The 24,802-nt window shown below is 25.4% G+C and overlaps 1 protein-coding gene across 7 annotated transcripts in view; it reads left to right on the forward strand.

The window, feature by feature from the left end:
- Nucleotides 1-17,327, forward strand: part of LOC134829807 (CUGBP Elav-like family member 4) — a 79,432-nt gene extending 62,105 nt beyond the window's left edge. For 4 of the 7 annotated variants that reach the window (XM_063843075.1, XM_063843072.1, XM_063843069.1 and 1 more), the window contains 8 exons: nucleotides 5,053-5,132; nucleotides 12,995-13,235; nucleotides 13,339-13,485; nucleotides 13,543-13,635; nucleotides 14,924-15,001; nucleotides 15,657-15,815; nucleotides 15,878-16,042; nucleotides 16,097-17,327. In XM_063843075.1, the coding sequence (XP_063699145.1) occupies nucleotides 5,053-5,132; nucleotides 12,995-13,235; nucleotides 13,339-13,485; nucleotides 13,543-13,635; nucleotides 14,924-15,001; nucleotides 15,657-15,815; nucleotides 15,878-16,005 (926 nt within the window). In that variant the 3' untranslated portion in view covers nucleotides 16,006-16,042; nucleotides 16,097-17,327. The remainder of the gene's footprint in view (nucleotides 1-5,052; nucleotides 5,133-12,994; nucleotides 13,236-13,338; nucleotides 13,486-13,542; nucleotides 13,636-14,923; nucleotides 15,002-15,656; nucleotides 15,816-15,877; nucleotides 16,043-16,096) is intronic. The other 3 variants (XM_063843070.1, XM_063843073.1, XM_063843071.1) reach the window with 1 other exon arrangement.
- Nucleotides 17,328-24,802: the final 7,475 nt, after the last annotated feature.

The raw sequence follows: 24,802 nt of genomic DNA on the forward strand, positions 1-24,802 counted from the left end.
TTGTAAAATTTGTTTGCCACGGTTGTCCTCAAGAATCGAACGACCTTACTGTAAAATACGGATGTAAAATGAGGCTATTATGCTAAAATTGATGAATGTTTTTTGATAATTTTTTTTTCTACAAAATTAAGGTACCGCACTTTTTTTGTTCATTAGGTGTAACAATTGAGACAATTAAAATCACTGTCGTGATTCAAACACAATTCTTTCACGAATTTTCTTTTTCACATACATATTACATTCAGTGAGAGCTTCTCTCATTTTCCTATTTGCCTCAACCAAATTATTTGTGTGAAAATGCAATACAACAATTTAGAAAAACACAGAATCTGGTTTATAGCAAAAAAAAATATATATATATATATATATAAAGTTGTCAAACGGGAATCAGCCAACGGTGGCACGGTAATTTGAATTCGTAATTATTTTAAAGTTATTTTTTGAACCGTGTTTTTTTTTATTTTTAACCGTTTTAATTTTGTTTTTTTGTTTTTTTTTTTTTTTTGACAACGTGGCTTTATATATATTTTTTTTGTGTTTTTCTAAACCACGTACCTTGGTACACCACCATCAATCCTAAAGTAATACCGCATTTCTTCTTCGAAATGCGTTCCAAAAAATAAAATACAGACACTAAAATGTCATCTGATGTGATTGCCTGTTTCATAAGCATAGTCAAGTATTTCTGCTCATGCCTAAAAAATAACGCTTCAGAATTGGATTTTGTTTTCCCATTTGTCTCTACCATTTGTTTTTTGTCTGAAATACAAACCCCAGCATTCGCTCATTGGAGTTGATGAAGACGAAGGTACTTGGAGCAACAAACAAAAATATACAATAAGACTAAAATAACATGACAAATGTACATGGAGCATTCCATTCTAAAAAATACCGAAATCCCGGATTTTAAATTTTCCTATAAAAGTACAGATCTTATTACCTTATCATGATGTCCATCCGAAAATAATAAAGTTTTGCTTTGGCGACATTTATTTCTGCCTTATTTTTAAAAATTTTATCAATCGTTCAAAATTTTTAAAAACACAAAAAATATCAAATTTTTAGCTATTCTGACCAAACAGTTCGTTTCCAACCATATGTTCCATGGTAAAAATTTATGTACTCGAGATGACAAACAATCCTGGTGAACAAAAATTTTAAAATAATAAACTTGAAATTTTGACCTTTTACACACTTTTTGATCTGCTACACGGATTTTTCCTATATTTTGCGATAAAAAATTTTTAAAACTATTATAAAATTTTGAAATATAAGAAGAAAAAAAATTCGACAAAGCAAAAGTTTCTTCGTTTTTGATGGACATCACGAAAAACTAGTCAGTTTTTTTCCATTATTACTGTTTTATGGAAGAATCGGGAAAAATCAAAACCGTGATTTTGGTATTTTTTTAGAATGGAATGCACCACATATTTTCGTCTGATTCCAAACACTGTTTTAAGGGAACAAATAAACGAAGGCAAGCAGAAAAAAGACAAATTTTATTGTTGCATGACTCAAGTGACATAAACTTTCAAGTTCTTATTCTAGAAATTGACTTAGTTTCTAAATTGAATAAATGCGTTATTATTTCTAATTAATTATTTTTGCATTTACATTTATTTAGAAAAAATATATATTAAAAAAATTTCAATAAAATAAAAATACACACGTTTATTTGACTAGTATATTTAATTTGGTCATCGCAAATTTTCAAAAATTAAATATTAAATTTTAAATTAAGAGAGATGTACGCTTATTTCTTAATCATTTTAATGTAGACAAAAAATCGAAAGGGAGTATTTTGTAAGTATATAAGTTGATTGTTTTTGTTGATTACATCAAACAAATGCGAAATCACAATTTTCATGGTATTTTTTGAACTTAAAAAACAAGTAAAATTAAATACTTTGATGTTGTTAAAATGCATTTTGATGCTATTTCTGTAAAGCAACTTTTAATTTTCTAAAAATATAATTATTACTAAATTTTATGTACTATATTCTATTCTATTCTGTTATATTCTATAACAAATGTCACAAACATACAACATATCAACAACATACAATGGTTTGTTAAAATTAAACCTCAAAACACATTTCATGTATATTTTGTCGAGCCTATGTACATTTAAAATAATAATTAGTTTTTGTAAAGTACAACCAGTTGACACACACAAAATGGGGCTGAACACAGATTGAAACCAGAAAATACAATTCAAACCACTTGGTCAAAAACAAATCACATACAAACACAGAACGAGAAATATGTTAGGTTGCCAAGTGTGGTTTTAATGGCTCTATTATGCTCCTGTATTTTTATTTTAGTAAAAGTTAAAACAATCTTCTGATTATACCACACAACATATTCCTCAACAGTTGTTGAAAATTCTGTTTTCGTTTTTTTCTGTCAATGATTTTTTTTTTACTTTTTCTGAAAATAAAAGTTTTCAGTGGCGGATTCAATTTTTTTTTGAGCAGGGCTTTTGAAACAAGACTAAGGTTAAAAAAATCATCTCCGGAAAAAGAATTAAATATTAATCAAGTTCATCAAAAATTTTTAAATATATAAGAAAGTTACAAATATTGACTTTTTTGTATATCAAGGTATTAAAACGTAAAAAATTTTACGTTCAATATCATTACATTGGATCAAACGAGTAACGAAGTAATGTATTTTCTCTCCCTATTATATTTATTATTATGTTACCTATGTGCGTCCTAAATATATTTATATGGAAATTACATAGTATAGAGACGACACAGAGACACATAATACTATAATAATGGCAACTGTTGCCTCTTTTTTCCTATTATATATTTATGTATTTCAGTACGTTGCTTTGTCTTTCTATATCTATATTAGAATATTTAAGGGGGATTGCGTACTTTGGACTAAGCGAGTATAAAAAGGAAAAAGAGATGATAAAGCTTTTTTATTCTTTTCTTATTATTTCATCTTTTGTGTACTAAGGCTCTATGCTATCTACCAAAATTATTTCAATAAGTCAGTTGATAAGTCACATGAAATTAATGATGAGTGAAAGAGATTTTTTCGATGCTGAATAAAAATATCTCGAGCTTTCATCACTTTATTTTAAAATAATGTTGGCTTTGTTTCCGAAAATAATTCAATTAATTGTGTCACATTCAGCAATAATTCATTATGATTTATATCATTAAAAAAATTAAATTTAAAAAAGCAAAAGACACAATTTCATGTTTTGTTGTATTTATTTATTTTCTTATTTAACAACATTTTGTAAATCTAAATATTTTCTAATTCATTTTTTAATCACTTATCAGTTAATTATCATGATTTATTAAAAAAATTTATAAAATTTTATCACTTTGATCAAATTTTTGAACAAAATGTTTGTTGCACATTTCAAGAAATATTTCTGCTTTACTACTACTGCAGCAGAAAGAAAAGAAATTCGTAATACACAAAAAAAAACAATAAAGATTATAGCACCTATACAGTATCTATTTTTTATGCGACATTTCGAGTATTATTTAGTTACAAAAATTTAATTTGATTTTGATACGATTGTTGAACTTTAATTTTCATATGCTTTTAAAAATTAAATTAATTTAGAAATCCAAATTCACTTTGAACGGATATAAGATAAATCTCCATATCTATTAATGTTTTGCACATTTTCTTGTTTTTCTCCATGTTCAACAACTTTACCAATTTATTGATGCAAACACCAATCGATCATTGTCTGTAACCATTACCACCCAATGATTTATGTTCTGTTCCATTCGTACACCGTAAATGCATTCTATATCAAATATTCTACTTGAATTTCCTAGAACTGCGAATATTTTTTGCTTGCTAAAATGTTGGTATGTATATCCAGTACACGTGTGTTAGTAAAATGTACCATAAAAGTGAATCGACCAACATTGAACAACGTATTAAAAGTGCAAATAGCAAATGTCTGTATAGTAGGATCAATCATCAGTTCTACGTGAAAATAACAACCTTCCAACAGGTTGTGGATTTATTCCGTCGGGTTCTATTCATGCGTACTTGTGTCTGCATAATTGCCAAAGGTTACAACTTGAACATTTTACAATTTTGGAAACAAACATTCAGTAAATTGGTATACGCCATACAACCAACGTCTGATCTATTAATTTTAATTATGTTTGAAAGAAAAAGTTTTTATCGTTTCCTTAACTTGACTTTTACTCATTACTACATAATTAAAAAATATCATGTTATATATATATAAACTATATAATGTTACATGTATAAACTATACATGTAATATATATATAAAGAATACGGAACAGGTTAAGAAATAAGAAAACCCACAAAAAGCCCTTTTCTGTGCGCTTAGGTGGGTCAAGATATAATCATCATCATCATATAAAAACTAGCCGATAATACATTGAAATAATCCATCATTTATTATAAAACACAAGTCAAGGGCGGACCACGAAGGGGGGTGCAAATTTATATAAAATCACCTTTTTTGTTAAATTTTGTGTCATTTTTAGTGCTTTTTGAGCTTCAAAGGCGGGTGTAATTGCCCCCTTCTGGATCCGCTCTAGTCACATATAAATAAAAGATAAATCTATATGTATGCATAAGTTGAAACTCAAACCCATATTAATTTTAAAATTATATAAGGCCGCTTCAATTTTTTTTTTGTTTTTGTCTCATGTCCCATTTCAAAATCAAAAATCCAATGGGGCAAAATGTTTTAAAATAAAAAGAAATATTTTCAGTTAACATTCATTCATTCAAAATTTATAACAGTTTTGAAATACTCAGAGTAATAATAATTATAATTAATATATTCAATAAGGACCAAAACATCGGAAAAAATTTGGAACGGCCTAATTATTAATCCATAAAATTTTAAAACTTAAAACAAAAGTTTTGCCTCGCGAATCACTTTGGGGTTTTTCGTAGTGAGTATGTTGAGATTTATCGTAAGGTTCGTCAAAAAATAGAAAAATTTTATATTTTTTTTTTTTTTTTTTTGTAAAATAAAATATATAATATGTATTTTCTAATCCAAACTATATTTTATTACAGGTTGTGCTTTTGTAAAATTTAGCTCTAATCAAGAAGCACAGACAGCTATTACAAGTTTACACGGTAGTCAAACTATGCCGGTAAGTTTTTTTCTTTTGAATGATGAGTTTTAGCATACTGTTATTGAGTTTGCTCATTGATACTTTTTATAACTTCATTTAATTTCAAACTTAAAAATCGCTATCACTTTTCTAAATACAAATCACAAATAATTTACTAAAAAAATCGAATATTATTTTATCTTAATTTTAGCAATACTTGTTTTTGAAATCAATGTTAAACATTTATTGCATTTTGAACTTTTTAAAATAATCATTCAACACCAAAAGTTGATTGAATATTAGATATCCCGCATAAGAGATTGAAAATATGTATACCTTGTACATATTGGAAACACTTGTTGACGCCAAATTCTAAAATAGACGCAACATAAAAATTTACCTATTTTGAATAATATTCATTTTCCTGTTTCCTGCTTCCACTCAATTCAATTTTATTTTTCCAATTTATTAAATTGACTTTATCTGACTACATTTATATTTAGCAAAGTAATACATGGCTGACTGAATATGTGTCTGTATACATTGAGAAAACATGAAAACATTCGTACATGATGTGTTATAAATTGCTGGCAATCATAATCAGTCGATTATTTCCGATATTGTTTTCGTATCACCCACTATGCGTGCTCAAAGCAAGTAAAAAATGTTTCCTTTATATAAAATGTTATTCGAATACATACATTATTCAATGGAAAAACGTTCTACAGGTGGGAAAATATTCTCATTGCATATTAATGCTATTTTGTTCGTTTGAGCAGTCTCTCGTTTTGCTGAAATTGTTACTTTTGTTCAACAACATGCAATAAACTCATTTTTGGCTTGTTATTTGCTTGTTAGTATGTATATTTTATAAAGCCGTTTATTTATATGTCGACGATGATGATGATGTTATTTTGTTGGTTTTATTTTTGCTGTTGTAGTAAAACTTCAGCAAGTTTTTCTCATATTTTAAATTCAATATCTCCATTATTATTTCATTGGCAATTATTAGTGAAAAACTATGAGTCGTATCTATTTAATTAGAATAATATATTAGAATCATAAGCTGCTTCAAATGAAAATAAAAAATTTTTGAAAATAAAATAATATTATGGTATATTTACATGGTATATTGGTTATATTTATGGTATATCATCACGATACAAGTTTGATACAATTAACAGTCAAAATTGTCAAATTCCTAGAAAAGATATTAAGTATCGATCAATATAAAAAAAACTAGTTATTTTCAAAAAAGCTTCTTTTTTTGCTCTTCTATTTGAAAAAAAAAAACAAATCAAACAAAATTGATTATAATTTTATTAAAAATGTTATAAAATATATGAAAACGAGAATGAATTGCATTCGTGTATAAAACGAATGACTTGACCGCATTTCAATGTGTTCAATTCCATGATTTTTCATAAATTTTTCGAGTTTTCCCGAAGATATTTATCAATTTTCACTTTTCATGTTACTCACGAGACTCCCCTGAACATTTTAAAATTTTGAAATTATTCAAGATTTTCCGATTTTCCATGAATTTTCCGAGTTTTCCCGAAAATTTTCATCATTTTTCACTTTCCATGTTACTCACGAGACTCCCCTGAACATTTTAAAATTTTGAAATTTTTCAAGATTTTCCGATTTTCCATGAATTTTCCGAGTTTTCCCGAAAATTTTCATCATTTTTCACTTTCCATGTTACTCACGAGACTCCCCTGAACATTTTAAAATTTTGAAAATTTTCAAGATTTTCCGATTTTCCATGAATTTTCCGAGTTTTCCCGAAGTTTTCCACTAATTTTCATCGACAACATTTTCCAACGGATGAACACTTATTTAAATTTCCAACGGATAATTTTTTTAAATATGCTGTCAAATCTGTCAATTGAAAAGAATTCGCCAAACCTGCTAATTCAAACAAAGTTAAAGTGGCACACCACACAGACGGACGGACAGACAGACGGACGGACGGATGGACGGACGACATCACGAGCACAATACCGCATTTTTTTCAAAAAAAATTGAAATGCGGTAAAAATTATAGACTTTTGATCTGATTATGGCAGACATTTTAAATTTTTTTGATAAACATTAGTGAAAAGTACCTTGAATTAGAAAAGCAAATTCATAATAACATAATTTGTGTATTATTCAATGTTATTGAGTGGTAAAATAAGTGTCCGATAAGTACGGTCGATTCATGAAATGAAATGGAAAAAGATGTTGAAAAAATAATTATTAAAAATATTTGGTTTTTTTTCGAAAACATTTCGGCTATGATACTTATTTCCTGAAAAATGTAAATTTTTGTTGTTTTTACTCGAAAGATTTTATGTTTCGAGAAACTTTATGACTGAATTCAAATTCTTTAGAGAGTTTATTGTCATTTAGGAGCCACATATTGATCATTTTCACAATTTTGTTGTAGGTATATAAATAAGCTATAAAAAATTATTTTTGCAAAAATATCCGCGAAACACAATAAATAGAAAATAGGATAGAATAGTGGAATAGTAGAAATAAAATCCGTAAAAATCAACCAAACCGCTTGGTTGTTTTTTTGAAATTGTAGTAAATTTCTCAATTTTTTTGGGAAAAATTCTCATTTTTCTGACTTTAGACTACCATAACACTAGACATAGCCGTGCGGGAATTCTCGACGAGAAATCCCGACGGGAAATGCCTTTTTCCCGATCCCGATTTCCCGAAAAAAATTCAGTCGGGAACGGGAAATGAAAAAGAAGAGATTTAAGCTTTCTTCTGGATTAATTCTACAAAAAAATAGTTCTAAAATTACTATTTTTAGTTTTTGTGTTTTTTTTTTACATTTATAACATGTTATTCTGCCTAAAAGTTTCTCAAATTTCGTTGAAAAGAAGCCAATTCTTAAACCATTCATAGTTCTTTACTGTCAGTTTTGGAAGTTAAAAAAATTATTCTTCTTTAACAGAAAATCTTGAGAATAAGTAAATCGTTCGATTTTTTTCTATTCTAAGAGCGATAAAATTGTCAAAAAAAAAGTCCTTCTTGAGAATTTTCGAAATAATTTAGATGGACAATATCATTGCTTGTGCAATTTTCATATGTTTCCTTACAAAATGTAGAAATAATGTCCCAAATAACAGTAAATAACAGTTCAAAATGGTTACCTCTTAAAACTTAGGTTATTTTTTTCATTGCAATCGTAATCAGAAATATACAGAAAGAACAATTATAACCATCAAAAATGCTTATTTAGACTCTTAAAAATTTAGACTTTTAAAAGCTGAAAAATTACGATAATCAAAGAAAAAATATAAGAATTTTTGAATTTGTTGCTATCCAAAACTGCTATTATTTCAAAATATGATCGAAAAACTATAAAAAATTCTTTAAAATTGGCAAATTATGTAAATATTTAGTAATTATGCATTTCCCGAATCCCGACCCGAATTCCCGACTTTTTGAAAAATCCCGTCCCGATTCCCGAATTTTGAAATTCCCGTGAAAAAGGCTATGTCTACATAACACCCTTAAAAATTCACCAAAATCAATAATTTTTTTTTAAATATGCATAAAATTTTCCGCTGAATCTTCTCGTAGCAGAAATTTTGAAGTTGTAGTGCAAGTTATGGAAGTTACCTTGGAGAATGTCTATGAAAACCCTTAAAAACTTCAAAAGGCCATAACTTTCTAAACCCTGGCACTTTCGGATAAGGTCGATATAGATTTGTTAACAGCTCGAGACCTACTTTAAGACTGTCCTAATCCGGACTTCTCCGGAGAATACTTTTTTTTTGTTCTACAGTGTAATTTAACTGTTGTTTAATAAGTATAATAGTACATATATTTGCATTCAAATTCAAATACATTTATTGAAAACAATTCTGTAGTTTCGACTAATTTGTTTTCCCAAGTACACTTACACATTATCCCATTCCATGCACATAGAAAAAGCCGACGGTAAAAATTATTTAAGTAATAGTAAAACAAAAGTATAATGAATAATAAGTTTTTTTAATATTAACATAGTAATATTTATTATATGCTTCTTCTTAACACAGAAATTGTGAATAATGGTTATAATTAATGTCAATTCTATTTGAATGGCACAGAAGATGATGATTTACGAACAAAAATAAACTTAGTTGAAAAATATTGACAAAAAGTATTTTAGTAGCTCAAACTTTTTAGTAGTAAATAATAATAATAAGGCATTAAAATGAAAATTGGTCCATATTCTGTAATTATCCTTCAGAATAATGCAAAAACAATTTATTAATTGTAACACAAGTACTATGCAACTTGTTGCAACTTCATAAGTCTCTTCTTTCCTTCTTATACCCATATTGTACAAAAAATAGAGTATTTTTATAATGTACACTTAACATTTCGCAGAAGAAAGAAAAGATTCTACAATAAACACCCTGTTGCATTAAACCGACAATTTTTGGATCCGGTCCAGCGGGAGTATTCCTATATACATTTAGTCAGTAAACTATTATTTTATTTTGGCTTCGTTCAAAAGACGAGGCACTTTCATTTTGATTTAATGTACATATATATATATATATATATATATATATATGTATATGATAGTTAAACAGCAAACCGCAAAGAAAAAAAATACGCATATACCTAACGATTCAAGGGACATGAAGTAGTCTGTGAGTATGTCCTTTTGGCTTTTTTTATCTTAGGTAATATTTTGCAACACATGACAAAAATGGAGACGACAAACAAACAATGAAGGGATTTAAGTGCTTTACTTGCTTGTTGAATGTTTGTCACATACATAATGTATCACCTCTCACGATAATAATGGATATGATGATGATACAAATGTGTCTTTGACATAAATATTTTATGTGTAAACACCACAAGCAACGGTTTCAATTTCAGTCCACCTTGTATGGTTCCATGACACGCAACGATCATAAAAATCAAATGGGGATCGTTTCAGAAGCATAAGAGTATTTCATTATTTTTTCATGAATAAAATATTCAGCAAACACTTTATATGGCTGTTCTTTTATTTCTCTTTTTATCATTCTTAATACCCAGATATAAAATAACTAGGCATTTTAACGAAAAATATGCATGTATGTCATGGATACTTCTTTCTCTTTTATAAAAAAAAACCCACAATAGGAACGGTGTGAGTAGACCTCTATTGTAATTTTAAAAAATAAGAAAAACATTAAAATATGGAATAGCTAAAAAAAATATTTGTCATTAAAATTTACTCGACATTTACTTATAAATATAGTTTGAAAACTAGAATTTGTTTTTCCTGTGTTTATGTAGATTGTAATTTAAAAACTATTTACTAATTAATTTATTTTTTTCATTTTTATTTAGCTTAGATATTTCAATCTTTGAAAAATATAAAGAAGATTTTCAATAAAGAGAGTATATCCGGTAAACAAAAAAATTTAATGTTTTCATAAAACATAGTTTTTCATACATTTTTACTTGTTTGAAGAAACGTTTAAAAATAAACTTGATGTATACCACACATAGGCATTATCATTATTTAAAACAGATTGAGTTTGAATTTTTTGAACATTTGCCAAAAATGTACTGAAAGAAATATATAAAATGCGAATGTACAAAAACAAATGGAACGATAAGCTCATAATTGTTTGAACATGAGCATTAAAATTGTTGCTTTTCTTCCTGTTGCATGCACTTTACTATTTTCTGTTTCTCTATAGAACAGTATTTAAAGTTGCTCAATTTTAACTCATAAAACAGTGTCGAATAATAAATGTTGACTAATATATTGACGAATTCCACGTGAGATGAACGATGTTCAAAAATCATGTCTTCCGATTTTGATGAAACTTTGGGGGATGAAAGACCTATAAAAAATAAGAACTTTTGCGTTTTTAGATTTTACGATTCCCCCCCCCCCCTATCGGGTGTATTTTTTCGTTTTTCGGTCATAACTTCCCAAAGGAGTACAATAGATTCAAAAGTGTGGGCTTGTTGGAAAGGTCTTGGTCAGGGATACAAATCATGGAAGTTGACATTTTTGACTTTTCTCGGAAAATGTTGGAAAATTTTTGAAAAATAGTTTTCAAAGGGGGGGTAAGGGGGGGACCTCGGGGTGTCCATCGGCGTCCATATACTCAAAAGACAGGTCTTTTTACGTACTATAAGTTGGCATATTTAGATGTTTAAATTTTGGAAGTCCCTCGAACAACTTTTTCCAAATTTCGATGATTTTTGGGCCATTTTTCACCAAAAATTGAGTTTTCCGAATATATTTTGGAAAATATTCATTTGCGAGCATATGTTTCATGGAGAAAAATAATGTATACGAGACAACTAACATTTAAGGAGAAAAAAAAATTTTCAAAATTTCAGAAAAGTTTTTCATGATTTCGAGTCTCGAACCGACAACCTTACGCTCATCAGTCCGATACGCTAACCACTGTACTAAGCTGACTCTTATACTATACTTAAGTTACATACATAATTTTATAAACTTTCAAAGAGATTCTACAAAGGCACAGTAAACAATAAACTAAAAAGTAACAATAAAGGATATCACAATAAATAGAGTACTTAAAATTAATAAACGAAAATCTGTGTCTAATTTTCTAAATTTCCCCATCCCCCATGGTATTTATTTAAAAAATGTTACGCGAAACAGAAAACGTTTTTGGAACTCCCTATAGTCTTTTAAAAGTCAAATTCAATATTTTCTTACAATTTAATATTTTTAGTGAAACATTATCAATTTCGTAAAGCGAAACAGTCATCCCCCTTAAATTTTTATCAAATTTTAAATAATGTTTTCCACTCAAATGTAAAATTCTTTACAAAAATAAAGATAAATGTACCTACACTTTTATACGTCAAGATACTCGATATATATCAAGAAAGTCTATGAAACCGAAAACATTTTTGATTTTTGTATCTACCTTAATTCTTTTTGTGGTAACAAATTTAAACGATTGCAAAATATTGAGAAGATAGGTAAACGAAAAAAATCAGAGAATCTTTTTCTTTTTTTACAATAAATGTATTTTAAGCGACCTATTTTATTTCAATTTTATGTATTCTACAAGGGAAGTCAAAATTCTGGAGTTAGTGTTGTGAATTTATAAATATTTATCTATACGTATACATATTTGAATATATATCTCCAACATAGAGAACAAGGATTAAATGTTGTCTGCACAAATAAATTTATTTCGGATAAAAATTTCATGAAGAACATGGTAGAATGTGCTACATTCAACAGGCAAACACAAAGCTCTGTTTTTACCACAGACGTATATGTAGTTTTGAGAGTTGATTTTTGTCGGGTATTTTTTTTTCAATTTTTTCAATGAATTTACTTGTGAGACTAAAATATAAGATTTAAAAACCTTATATCTAAATAATTATTTTTTTTACAATGGTTCGTAGTTTACTACGTAGATAACATTTATATGATTTTGTAATTTTTACATATGTGTATGTTAAATATTTTTCAAATTTGGTATTGATACAATGATCATTTGAATCAAGCGTGGTCAATCTGGTAGAAAAGCTTCAACTTGTATTAATTCCAATGTTTTTTTTCATTGTTTTAAATAATCTAGAGGTTGAAAAATTTGAACCATAATTTTTTATTTTCAAGTGTTCAAATACATTCGAATAAACATCTCGACATATTTGCCTAAAAAAACTTTTTTTACACAGTACCTATGAATGTACATACATATACATTTCTTCGAATCCTATGATCAATATTATTTTCTATATATGATACTTTAACATCTTTAAAGATTGACATACTTTGGGCTGTAAATTAATAACATTTATATTTTATTTACATGAAAGGCTTTTCAGCTACTTCAGCTAATTATATATTATTGATTCTTTATTGTATTTCTTTATCTTATTTCACTTTATTTCAGGGAGCTTCTTCCAGCTTAGTTGTAAAATTTGCAGACACTGACAAAGAGAGACAACTTCGTCGTATGCAACAAATGGCAGGCCATATGAATTTACTAAGTCCATTTGTGTTCAATAATTTTGGACCATACGGTGCATACGCACAGCAACAGCAAGCTGCATTAATGGCAGCTGCCACCGCTCAAGGTACATATATAAATCCAATGGCTGCATTAGCAACACAAATACCTCATGCGCTAAATGGTGAGTTTTATTTTTATTTACATAAATATTTTTTTTAATATTATAAATAAAACTATCTAAACATTTTATCAAAAAACTTACCTTATATTTTTGAATCAATAAGGTTCCGGGCAGCCTGTTAATGGTACAATCCCATCGTTACCGTCACCAACAATGCCAACATTTAACATGGCTGCTCAAACACCAAACGGACAGCCAACTGGTACCGAAGCAGTCTATACAAATGGTATCCCTCAAACTTATCCAGGCCGTTAGTACTTATATTTGTTTTTATGGATGATGAAAATTTAAGATTTTTTTTCTATAGATGCACTCCACTTATCTATTCCAACTCAAGGGATATCTAATGGTGACGCAGCTTTACCACAACCCTATCCTGGTATGGCTTACCCAGGTGTTGGTAAGTTATGTAGTGTTTAATGAAATTCTATTCTTTGTCAATTAAATTTTGATGTTCTTGTGTCACTCAATAATTAAGTATCTTTATTTTTTTCTTACTTCTTTATCATATTATTTATCAATTTCCTGATGTTGTCTTTTTATCAATTAATTATTATTGTATTAAATCGCAGACATATATTATTTATGTTTACATGTTTACATCCTATGTTTACATACATTTTGCAATAATTTGATATATAATTGTCTATATATAAAAAAATGAATTTATATGAAAAGATATTTATATTATTTATCGTATAAATGGCAATATTTTGTTATTTCATTGACATATATACATGGTGCATTCCATTCTAAAAAATACTGATATCCCGGATTTTAAATTTACCGATTTTTCCATAAAACAGTAATAGAAATGAAAAACTGAATAATTCATCGTGATGTCCATCAAAAAAGAAGAAATTTTTGCTTTGGCGAAATTTTTTTACCCTTATTTTTAAAAATTTTATGATACTTTTAAAAAATTTTTATCGCAAAATATATGAAAAATCCGTGTAGCGAAAAAAAGGTCAAAATTTCAAGTTTATTATTTTAAAATTTTTGTTCACCAGGATTGTTTGTCATCTCGAGTACATAAATTTTTGCCATGGAACATATGGTTGAAAACGAACTGTTTGGTCAGAAAAGCCAAAAATGTGATATTTTTGCGTTTTTAAAAAATTTTGAACCATTGATAAAAATTTTTAAAATAAGTCGAAAATATATGTTGTCTTAGCAAAAGTTTATTATTTTCGGATGGACATCAAGATAAGATAATAAGATCTGTACTTTTATAGGTAAATTTAAAATCCGGGATTTCGGTATTTTTTAGAATGGAATGCACCACATAAGATGTACTCATAAAAAACGTTAATTTTATAAAGCTCAAAAAATAGACCTTCTATTTTTAATTGTTTCTTATGATATGTAAGTCTCATTATGTATATATGAATAATATAATTTAATTTTTACCACATTTCGAAGATAAATGCGGTTATTACACATTGATTGAATGTGAAGCTGTACGAAATCAAGTGGTCATAAAAAGTATATTTAAGTAAAAAAATCAAAGAACCACGTATTTAATGAAATCGAAATGCGGTGCAAAAGTTGTTCATTCTGCGAATGACACCTTTAAAAAAATTATTTGTTTATGTGAATATTAGTTTTTATATTTTCTAATATAATATTTACTTTGTGATTAATAAATGTTGTAGATGTTTTTGATTGTCATAAATATTACTTAACAGCTTATCCAGCCGTTTATGGACAATTTCCTCAAGCTATTCCGCAACCAATAGCTGCAGTTGCACCAGCGCCACGTGAAGGTGAGGGTTAAATTATTAATGATTATTTTATATTTAAAGTATGCAAAAACTCACAAATGTTAGGGTTATACAATTTCCAAAAATGTTTCATAGACCTCGAAAACATTTGGAAGGTATATAGGTCTTATATGAGTATCGGGAAATTTAGCATATTTTGTAATTAGGAAAGAGGATATTCGAAACATTTTTGACAATTGTAGCACCCTCATTTAGAAAAAAAAAATTATTAAATTATGTATATCAATGTTAACTTTACTTGTTAATGTTTTAGGTGTTGAAACATAAATAATTTATTTTAATAGAGACTTAACTAATTTAAAACCATAAGAAAATTATAAATATCGCAACTGTGATATATATTTAGTTCAAATAATAATAACGCATGATTAAATATTGAGTATAAATAAGTGTAAGAATGCATTGACTTCTATGTTTTCTATAAATATGTTTTGATATTTTTGTGTCTTTTGATAAACAATATGAAAGATGCTTTTTTAAATGAAAGTAAATTTCATGAAAAGCAACACAGAGAATTTTAAAATTTGTATTCTAATTTAAACATTAGTTTTCGCCTTTTGCATTATTTAGTTGTTTGTTAATAAATAATGAAAATTAAACCACCATAATCGTCTTTTATTTCCTTTTTGTCAAGCAGGTTGTTCAATATCTGGTCCAGAAGGATGTAATCTTTTCATATATCATTTACCTCAAGAATTTGGTGATGGCGAATTGATGCAAATGTTTATGCCATTTGGTACAGTTATAAGTTCCAAAGTGTTTATTGATCGAGCTACAAATCAAAGCAAATGTTTTGGTAAAAAAAATAATAATGCATTATGAGTAATTAGTTTTTATACATATTCCTAATAAAATTAGGTTTTGTATCGTTTGATAATCCAACGAGTGCTCAGGCTGCAATACAGGCAATGAATGGTTTTCAGATCGGAATGAAGAGACTGAAAGTTCAATTGAAAAGACCCAAAGATGCTAATAGGCCATATTAACAATCAGATATTACTAGCACTGTCAACTATGTTCCTGGTAAGTTTCAGCAACTTTTTTAGTCATTTTTATATTTTATATTCTATTCTACAGATGAAACTTTAAAGCTAAAAGAACATCAGTAAACGTCTTTGTTTCAAACATGGTGAAATCATAGTAATGAAAAGAATATGATTATTTGTTATTTCTTTATTTGTTTCCTTACATATAAACATTTTGTTTCTATTTATAAAAAAATACAGTGCTAGTATGTTTTGTTACAGTAGCATTTGTAATCAATAAAGCAAAAAAAGTAAACTGAATAAATATGGTAAATATAATAAAATTATAAATAAATAATTATGGCATAAAAACGCTAACCCATCACATAAACATTAAATAAGATATACTTATACACAAAATATATATTAGATTTATTATATAAATGAATAATAGATATCTGAAAAGAAAATGTAAGGCTATTTATTAATGCATACATATATAATATATAAACTGAATAAAAATTTTAAATATACCACTGAAAACCCACACATACAAAATATACCTACTATTTCATTAAAATCTACATAAAAATGAGTATATCAATAATTTTATTGTTTGACAATTAAAATAAAACTAGTAAAATTTTTTTCAACTTATTATAACATATTGAAAAGTAAAATATAGTTGTCAGACAAAATTTTATGGTATTTAAATTTAAAAATTTTGCAAATTTTTTTTTAATCAGATGAAAAATTTTTTATCTACGTGAAAATTTGTGTCCTGATTAGATTTGTCATTCTGAAAACTTCGCTCTATGTTTGTGTTTTCGCGAAAAACGCTTTGTAGCTGCTCAAAAGTCAATGATGAGTCTTTACTCGACCAAAAACGATTGTTCTTGGTCAGCACACAAAATTGCACAATTATCGAAAAATTTTCATCTGACATCCTGACATAAAAAAACCTTGTCAAAAAATATCAAAAAAAAAGAAGCTACCTACCGTAAAAACAAAATTGTAAGTAATTTAGAAAACCTCTGCTGAAAAGTTATGCTTTTCGATATTATATGAATATTGTTTATTTCAATTTATTTCCTTGAATTCTTCATAGATAGATAAATTGAAATAAAATGAATCTACGATATGAATTTTAAAATACTCAATTGGTAAAACGTTTTTATTTGGTACAATAATATGAATGCCAAAGAAAAACAAAACAATAAATATTTGCTTGCATATAAAAATTATACCTCCTTTGCGTATTATTATTATAGACCTTGGTTTTGACGAAATTTTACCATTATGCTTTCTAAAACCAAACAACAATTTGTTGTATTTTTATTATAAACGACTAATAAGTGCGTTTGAAGAATCTTTTTACAAATTAAAAAGCTTTAAGCGCTAAGATATATGAAAAAGAATTTACTATTATATAATGAAATTAGCATAATATAATATATACATATATATTCTATAATAATTAGAAGAAAAAAGTAAATAAAATATACCACTTAACATAAAAAATATTAAGATAAAAAATTAATTATCGACGTTTTAAAATTAAACTATATTTCCATTTTTATTTTTAACTTTTTTGATGATGAATTAAAAAAAATCACACTGGACATACCTTTGGACCAAGATTTGGTATTACTCATTTATAAAAATAACAAGATAATCAGTCGTTTTTTTACAGAAATTTCTCGTAAAACGTAACGATTCTACAGAAACAGCAGATGGTAAATATTAAGCTTAATAGTTTTAACACTATTAAGGTTAAAGATTATGATGATTAAGCTTTGCATAAGTATAGTTGAGCTTACATATACATTCATGGCAAATAAGAAAATTTGCATTTGTAGATAGACAAAAAAAAATATTTTCATAACGTCGAACGGGACGTAATTTACCTAATTTTAGAAACTTTTAAATAAATAAAGTGTTGAGCTATAGATCATTCAATTATGTTTATTTCATAAAACATTGTTTTTTTTTTCTTTTACTCCTCATGTGCTATATTAAGAGATAATATTTAAACCCATATTCAATCAAATGACATCATATAGCTTTCACCTAAAAAGTGTACATCAAAATAAATAGAAGAAGGTTTCATCAAGACGGAATAATAAAATAGCTTATTTTATGATTTATATTTCCTCTTAATTTTAATAAACCTAATTTGATTAAACTTACAAATAAGCTTAAATATATCAGTAAAATCAAGCGTTATTAAACTTGGACAGTTTCATACTAACTATGTTAATATTTTATTTTTTTAATAAGTACCGTAATGTAGATAATTCTTATGAAAAAAAAATAATCCGTTCTATTAACGAAAATAGGTTTTAAAATTCGTTCTATCAAGATTTTTACAAAAAACTTTTGAATTTTTTACGAAATTTCGAAATTTTTTAATATTTTTTACAAAAACTTTAAGAAAAAAATATTTTAATGAATTTTTATTAATTTATTTTTTGATTTTATGAAAAATAATTAAAAATTTATCTAAATATTTGCTAAACAATTAATGAAAAATTGATATTCCATTAATTATAAGCATTTTTTGAATTTGTAACGGATTTTTTTTCCATAAGAATTATCTACATTACGGTAATAAGAGTACAACTTAAATGATTTTTATTTAAAAGATTTTTTATAATCTTATCATTTTTCCTCATTGAACTGAACTACGTTATAAACTTATATACTTAATAATGTTGTACTAATACATCAATTTAAAAAGTCTGCCAATACGTATGTTTCTAAAAAAAAATATTTAAAATGAAAATGCTTAGTCTTGAGTAAAAGAACATGTTAAATTAATAAATAAAAAATTCAATTAGTTTCTAAAGAAATGTCTCCGATAAAAAAAACAATAGTTATAAAATTTTATCAGTTAAATTTTTCTGAATATTAACAATAAATTTTTAAATTTAAATCAAATGTATCTTTTAACAAACCAAACCATCCTAATTCAAAGACAACAAGTGAATTCATTAACATTGAAAACTCACAATATTAAGCCAAAAAATTGAACTGTAACTTTAAAGAGCTTAAATAAAAATTATATAAAATAATTAATTAAAAAAATATTATAGGAGAGTTTTTCATAAAATGGCATAATGATATACATTTTTAAAGTAATATGCCCAAATTGTATGTATATATCTATAAACATATAGAAAATTTAAAAAATATGATTATATCAAAACCAAGAATTTTTAAACCTATATAATATATAGGTTAGGTTAGATTTGGCGATTTTCGTGGTGTTACTATGAAATTTATGTAAAAAATCGATTGATAACTTAAAAATAATGCATTTAAATAACGATTCCAATGTTTTTAACAATTAAATAGTAAACACAAACTGAATTATAGTGAAATTCCGATTTTAGGCTGTGATTTGCGTGTTACAACAAACAAAAAAAACTTAAAAATAACCATTTAAAATTTTTAATAAAACGTCCATATTATCTTTATGTCCGATTTATTACGCAATTTCAATTTAAATAAAAAAAATGATAGACAAAAACAGTCGTACACATTTTTTTTTAAACCATCATTAAATTTTTGCTAATAAATAATATTTTTTATATTGTCTTAAGTTTCTAAATTGAATGTGGTTATGAAAATTTTGCATATGCAAAAATGTACATAGTTTAAAATGTCCATTTTTCCAATAATAACACAAAAAGTAAAGTACCTATGCAGAGTATTTATAAATGTTTTTAAATAATTTTCAGAATTTTAAAATAATTTAGTATATGTCGTTCGAGAAAAAATAAAAAGGACTGTCCAGTGTGAATTAATCAAACAGAAGACTATTTATTGACCAAATAAACAATCAGTTGAAAAAAGTTACCACCGTTTATATACCTGTAATATAATTTTATTTGTAATATAATTTATGTATTTTTAATTCGCGTATAATTTTTAAAGAAATATAAAATAAGAAACACAAAATGGCCAAAACAATACATTTAATAAATATTGAAAAAAATAACAATAAAACACACAATTAAATAATTGACCGAAATAAGAAAAACACGTTAAATAATATATTTTATATACAATTAAAAAGAGAAAGCATGTTCTACGTATAATATACATACTCCTACTTAGTTATAGGTAATGAGACGAAACACGAAAAAAAATAATCAATTAAACTATATAAAATTATTATTAATATAAGTATGAAAAAAAAATATATATATACATATTATATGAAATTAAAAGAAATTCATTATTCTGTAAATAATAATAGACGAATTCCCACTTATACACATCTTTCACAAAACATTCAATCTTTCGTGATATCCAAAATGTAAGACTCTTGAATGCACATAAATATTAAAAATGCATTTTATGGATAAAATCATATTATGATTATATAGTATGTATTTTAAAATTAATTTTGTCATACACACAATACAGGTTGTCCTATAGTTAAAAAACAGGAAAACGGCTAAAATAACCGTAAATGATATTAAAATGGCATCCATAAACATGGGGCATCCTGACTAAACGTTATATAAATTATACATATTCCTACTTTTTTCAATAGATTTTTAACTAATATCAATTATATTTTATGAAAAAAATAAACTATATTTGAATACTATATGAATTAACAAATTGGTATCATATCAACCAACACGCAACATTTGTCTTGCAGTAATACAGATGACTAATTTTCTGACACTGGATTAGAAAATATTGGACCTAAAAACTGTTTTCATTTATTATTTTTTTTTAAAAATGATGCACAAACTTATTAAGTATGCATATTTATCAAAGGCATAAAAGAAGAAAAATATTAATATGAACTCTGTCATGAATTGACTTGTTTTCAAAACTTTCGCCTCTTTTTAGACTGAAATGAACAGTCCGCTTCTGTGAAAGTATATACATAAACTCATGATAAACTCTAATTGGTGATCTGCCAAAGTTAAAATTGGTATTTCATAAACTTTTGAAAATGTTAAAATACATGAAATAAAAATAAAAGTCATTCGTCAATTCATATCAACTTGCCTATGGTTTGTTGGTTGAATTGAAGTTATCATGCAAAATTTCTTGCATATGTAATCATACCATTGTTTTTGTTATTACCTATATTTTTTCACTGAAAATTGAAATATAATCTATTATTTTATTTTTTTTTATAAAAATGGTTCTCAAATACTTATATTAATAAAATGTTAAATAGAAGGTGAAATACGATTTAAACCGTTAAGCGGAAAGTAAAATTAATCTACTAATAGAAATACTAAACGCCCGTATCGAATCCGTACTGAAACCATAATACAATAAAATAATAGAATGAAGACCAAAAAATTTGGTAAGAAAAAATTGATAGCTTTTGAATAACATTGCTGAAATAAAACATTATACATATTAGATTTAAAAAATCAAAGTTATCTTTGAAAAAAAATAATTGTTTTAAAACAGTTTTAACTTGTAATTTTTTAAAAATTGAATATTTTTTTTTTCATTCATTGTAAGAATCTTCTTTGATATTTTTATTTATAATGAAACCTTAAATTTAAAAATTACAGAATCATAATATAATTGAAATTTACATGATATGCATATATTGCTAATTAAATACATAAATGATATATAGGATACAGGGTATTTCTTGCAATTATTACAATTATGAGAAACAAAAAATCTTAAAAAATTAATAATAAAAATTAAATATTATCCGATATTATCTATATCAGAGAAAAATATAAGTCTTTTAAGTTTTTGTCGAATCAAGAGATTAAATAATTCCAAGCCTATTGCAACTAATTATTTCCAAATAAGTTTTGGAGTTTATAGAAAAAACTATTTTATTGAAAAGCTATTTTGTTTCTGAAAATATTTTTAAGGCTAGGAAATAATAATTTTTAAAAGTTACTTACTTTTCAAAGTAGTTAAATATATATTGGTTTACACTTAAAACTTGGGCCAAAACTAAAATAAAAATATTTTCGATTTCATTAGGAAAGAATACGATTGAATATTGAGTACAATTTTTTTTCTTGTTTCTATGACTCTGTTCTTTTTGAATTAATTCAATTTTCTTTCTTTTTTTTTAAGATTTCCCAAAACTTATGTAAACGAATTTCGAACATGTACATATTGATTCAACGATGATTTTAGTTTTATTCATTTTTTTTTTTTTTGTCAAAAATGTGATATGATTTTTTTACACTTATAATTTTTTAATTAATAAATTTTTGAAACACTTCGGCACAATGAAATCGAAAACATTTTTGGTTATTGTTCTGATTATTTAAAACTTCACATAAAGTTAAAAAAAAAATTATAAGATAAAAAATATAGTATTATTAAGATCAATATGATTAAAAATATGAAGCACTAAAATAAATACAATAATAAAATAATAAATTTTAAGATACAAAAAGATCATCCACCAACTGTAAAACATGCAGAATATTTTTTATATCTAAAGCATGTAAACACTTTATAAATTCTAAGAAAACATTAAATGGAAATATTAAAACGGATAACAAACCCACTCACAAATACATTTACAAAAGTAAACGTAGCCAAGAAATATAATTTTAGGTCATCGCAAGGTTTTTTTCATTAAGGTATAAAAAGGGACATGATGACCTAAGAAAACTAAATACATAAATAAATATTATATAATATATATATATTAATACTAACAAATACATTGTATAATGAAAATAGTATTATTAAAAAGTACATATATGAAGATAAATGAATAAAAATTTTACAGTCTCAACAATAATCATTAAAAAAACTAATTATATAATAAATTTACAATTACTATTCATTTGAAAAATAGTATGCACAATTATCTCATAATAACTATTTATATATTAACAACAAAATTATATTGATTATTAAATTATAAAAATTATTATATAACAATTAAAAAATATTGGGTCATGCAAAATGACTTACATAAATAATATTGCATTTATATACATACAACTTTCAAATTCAAAGAACTAAATCGTTAAATTTTATAATAAGCTTACGTTTATTTGTGTTTTTTTTTTTTAAATATTCATCATATTTACTTGTTTATTCAGATAAATAAAAAAAATTAATAGAAAATTTTAAAAATAAAAAGGATTATCGAGTTTCATAAAAGGACACACATTTTTGATTATCGTCTCTTAAAAAAAATGAATTTCCATTTTTTTTATTTTTTAATCAAAATTATTATGTTCTTTTATTATTTAAATGATGAATTTACTTTAGTTTTTAAAATTATATAAATAATACAATTTAATCGATATGAAATAAAAAAACATGAAGGTGCAATGATACTAAACTAATTGAAACATAAATTAATACTATATTTATTAAAAAATTAAACATGATTGATTATTATATTAATTAAATACATAAAGTAAACTAAGTAAAAAGTACTATTGAAATTAAAAAAATTTGAATGACAGTATAATAAAAATTATTATAAATTACATTTAAAGCATAAAAAGAAAGAACAAAGTTTTAACCTATTAAAATGGAAATGGATTTTTCATACATTTATTTTTTATGTCGGTCCTCTTGAAACAAGTAAGGACTCATAAAATCATATAATAAAAATTGAAACTCAATTGGTTTAGCAAATTGAAAATATTTAAGAAAATAAGATCTTGTATATCTTATCTAGTCATAAATAAATGATGACAAAAGCCCACCAAAACTTAATACGTTATAAAGCATAAATAATCATGAATTAAAGTTATTTTGGTTAAAATTAAAAAAAAAAGAATGCCAAGTTATTTTTTATAAACTTTATAAAACTCTAGTATTGTATGAATAATCGATTTCCAGTTAGTACGAAACACATCAAATATATATTATTGAAAACAATAATAATAAAATTATGATTCTTATATAAAGTGAAAATATATGATAAACTTTATAACAATGAAAAATAAACAAAAAAATAAATAAAGTTAAAAAACCACTTTTAAAAATATTTGTTGCATTAAAAATTTAAATTTAGTGCTTTCAGTTTAAATTTACGGTAAGTAAAATCTGAATTTATATGGCCTATACTATTTTACACTTTAGGAACAAACTGTGTATTTTTTCTGAAATATATGCGATCTTGTATGGATAAATGTAGTGAGTTATATCAGTATCTTATTCTGATCAGTGTCTTAATGTTATATCAGTTATTCTAAAAAATGTTTACAGTAATAAAATAAAAATAAATTCATATAAAAACTTTTTTTTTGTCTGAATTGAGCTGGTTTTTTGAACAATCGGTCATATTTAAGAAAATAATTTTAGGCTGCTTTACTAGTTGCTTTTCCTATCATAATAAATTAGTTCAAAATTAAAAATGAACAACTAAGTTTGCACAATTAAAATAATAATAATAATGAATGGATTACGGATAAGACAAAAATGGAGATCAAATAAAAAAATAAAAATATAGTTACACATAATGTGAATGAATGGAATGCAATAACATTAAATAAATGGAGAGTTGTCTAGCTTTTTTGAAATTAATTTAAATTGGATTTGACATATACTTTGTATAGCACATTTTATACCTACATATCAACAATGTACAATGCAGCTATCTTTGTAGAACGATTTTAAATGATAGGATTTCTGTATTGCCAGTAAACACTAAAGTACTGAGTTTGCGCATATCAATATCTACACAACTGTTAAAAAAATTAAATTCTATTTACTATATGAACAGTATTTTAGGAGGAAAAAATACTTACTTTTTATTATCAATTTTGTTAGATGAATTAGGTCAGTCATTTTAAAAACAAAAAATAATAAATATTGTAGATTATTT

The sequence above is a fragment of the Culicoides brevitarsis genome, chromosome 2 (genome assembly GCF_036172545.1).
Source record: "Culicoides brevitarsis isolate CSIRO-B50_1 chromosome 2, AGI_CSIRO_Cbre_v1, whole genome shotgun sequence".
Lineage (NCBI taxonomy): Eukaryota > Metazoa > Arthropoda > Insecta > Diptera > Ceratopogonidae > Culicoides > Culicoides brevitarsis.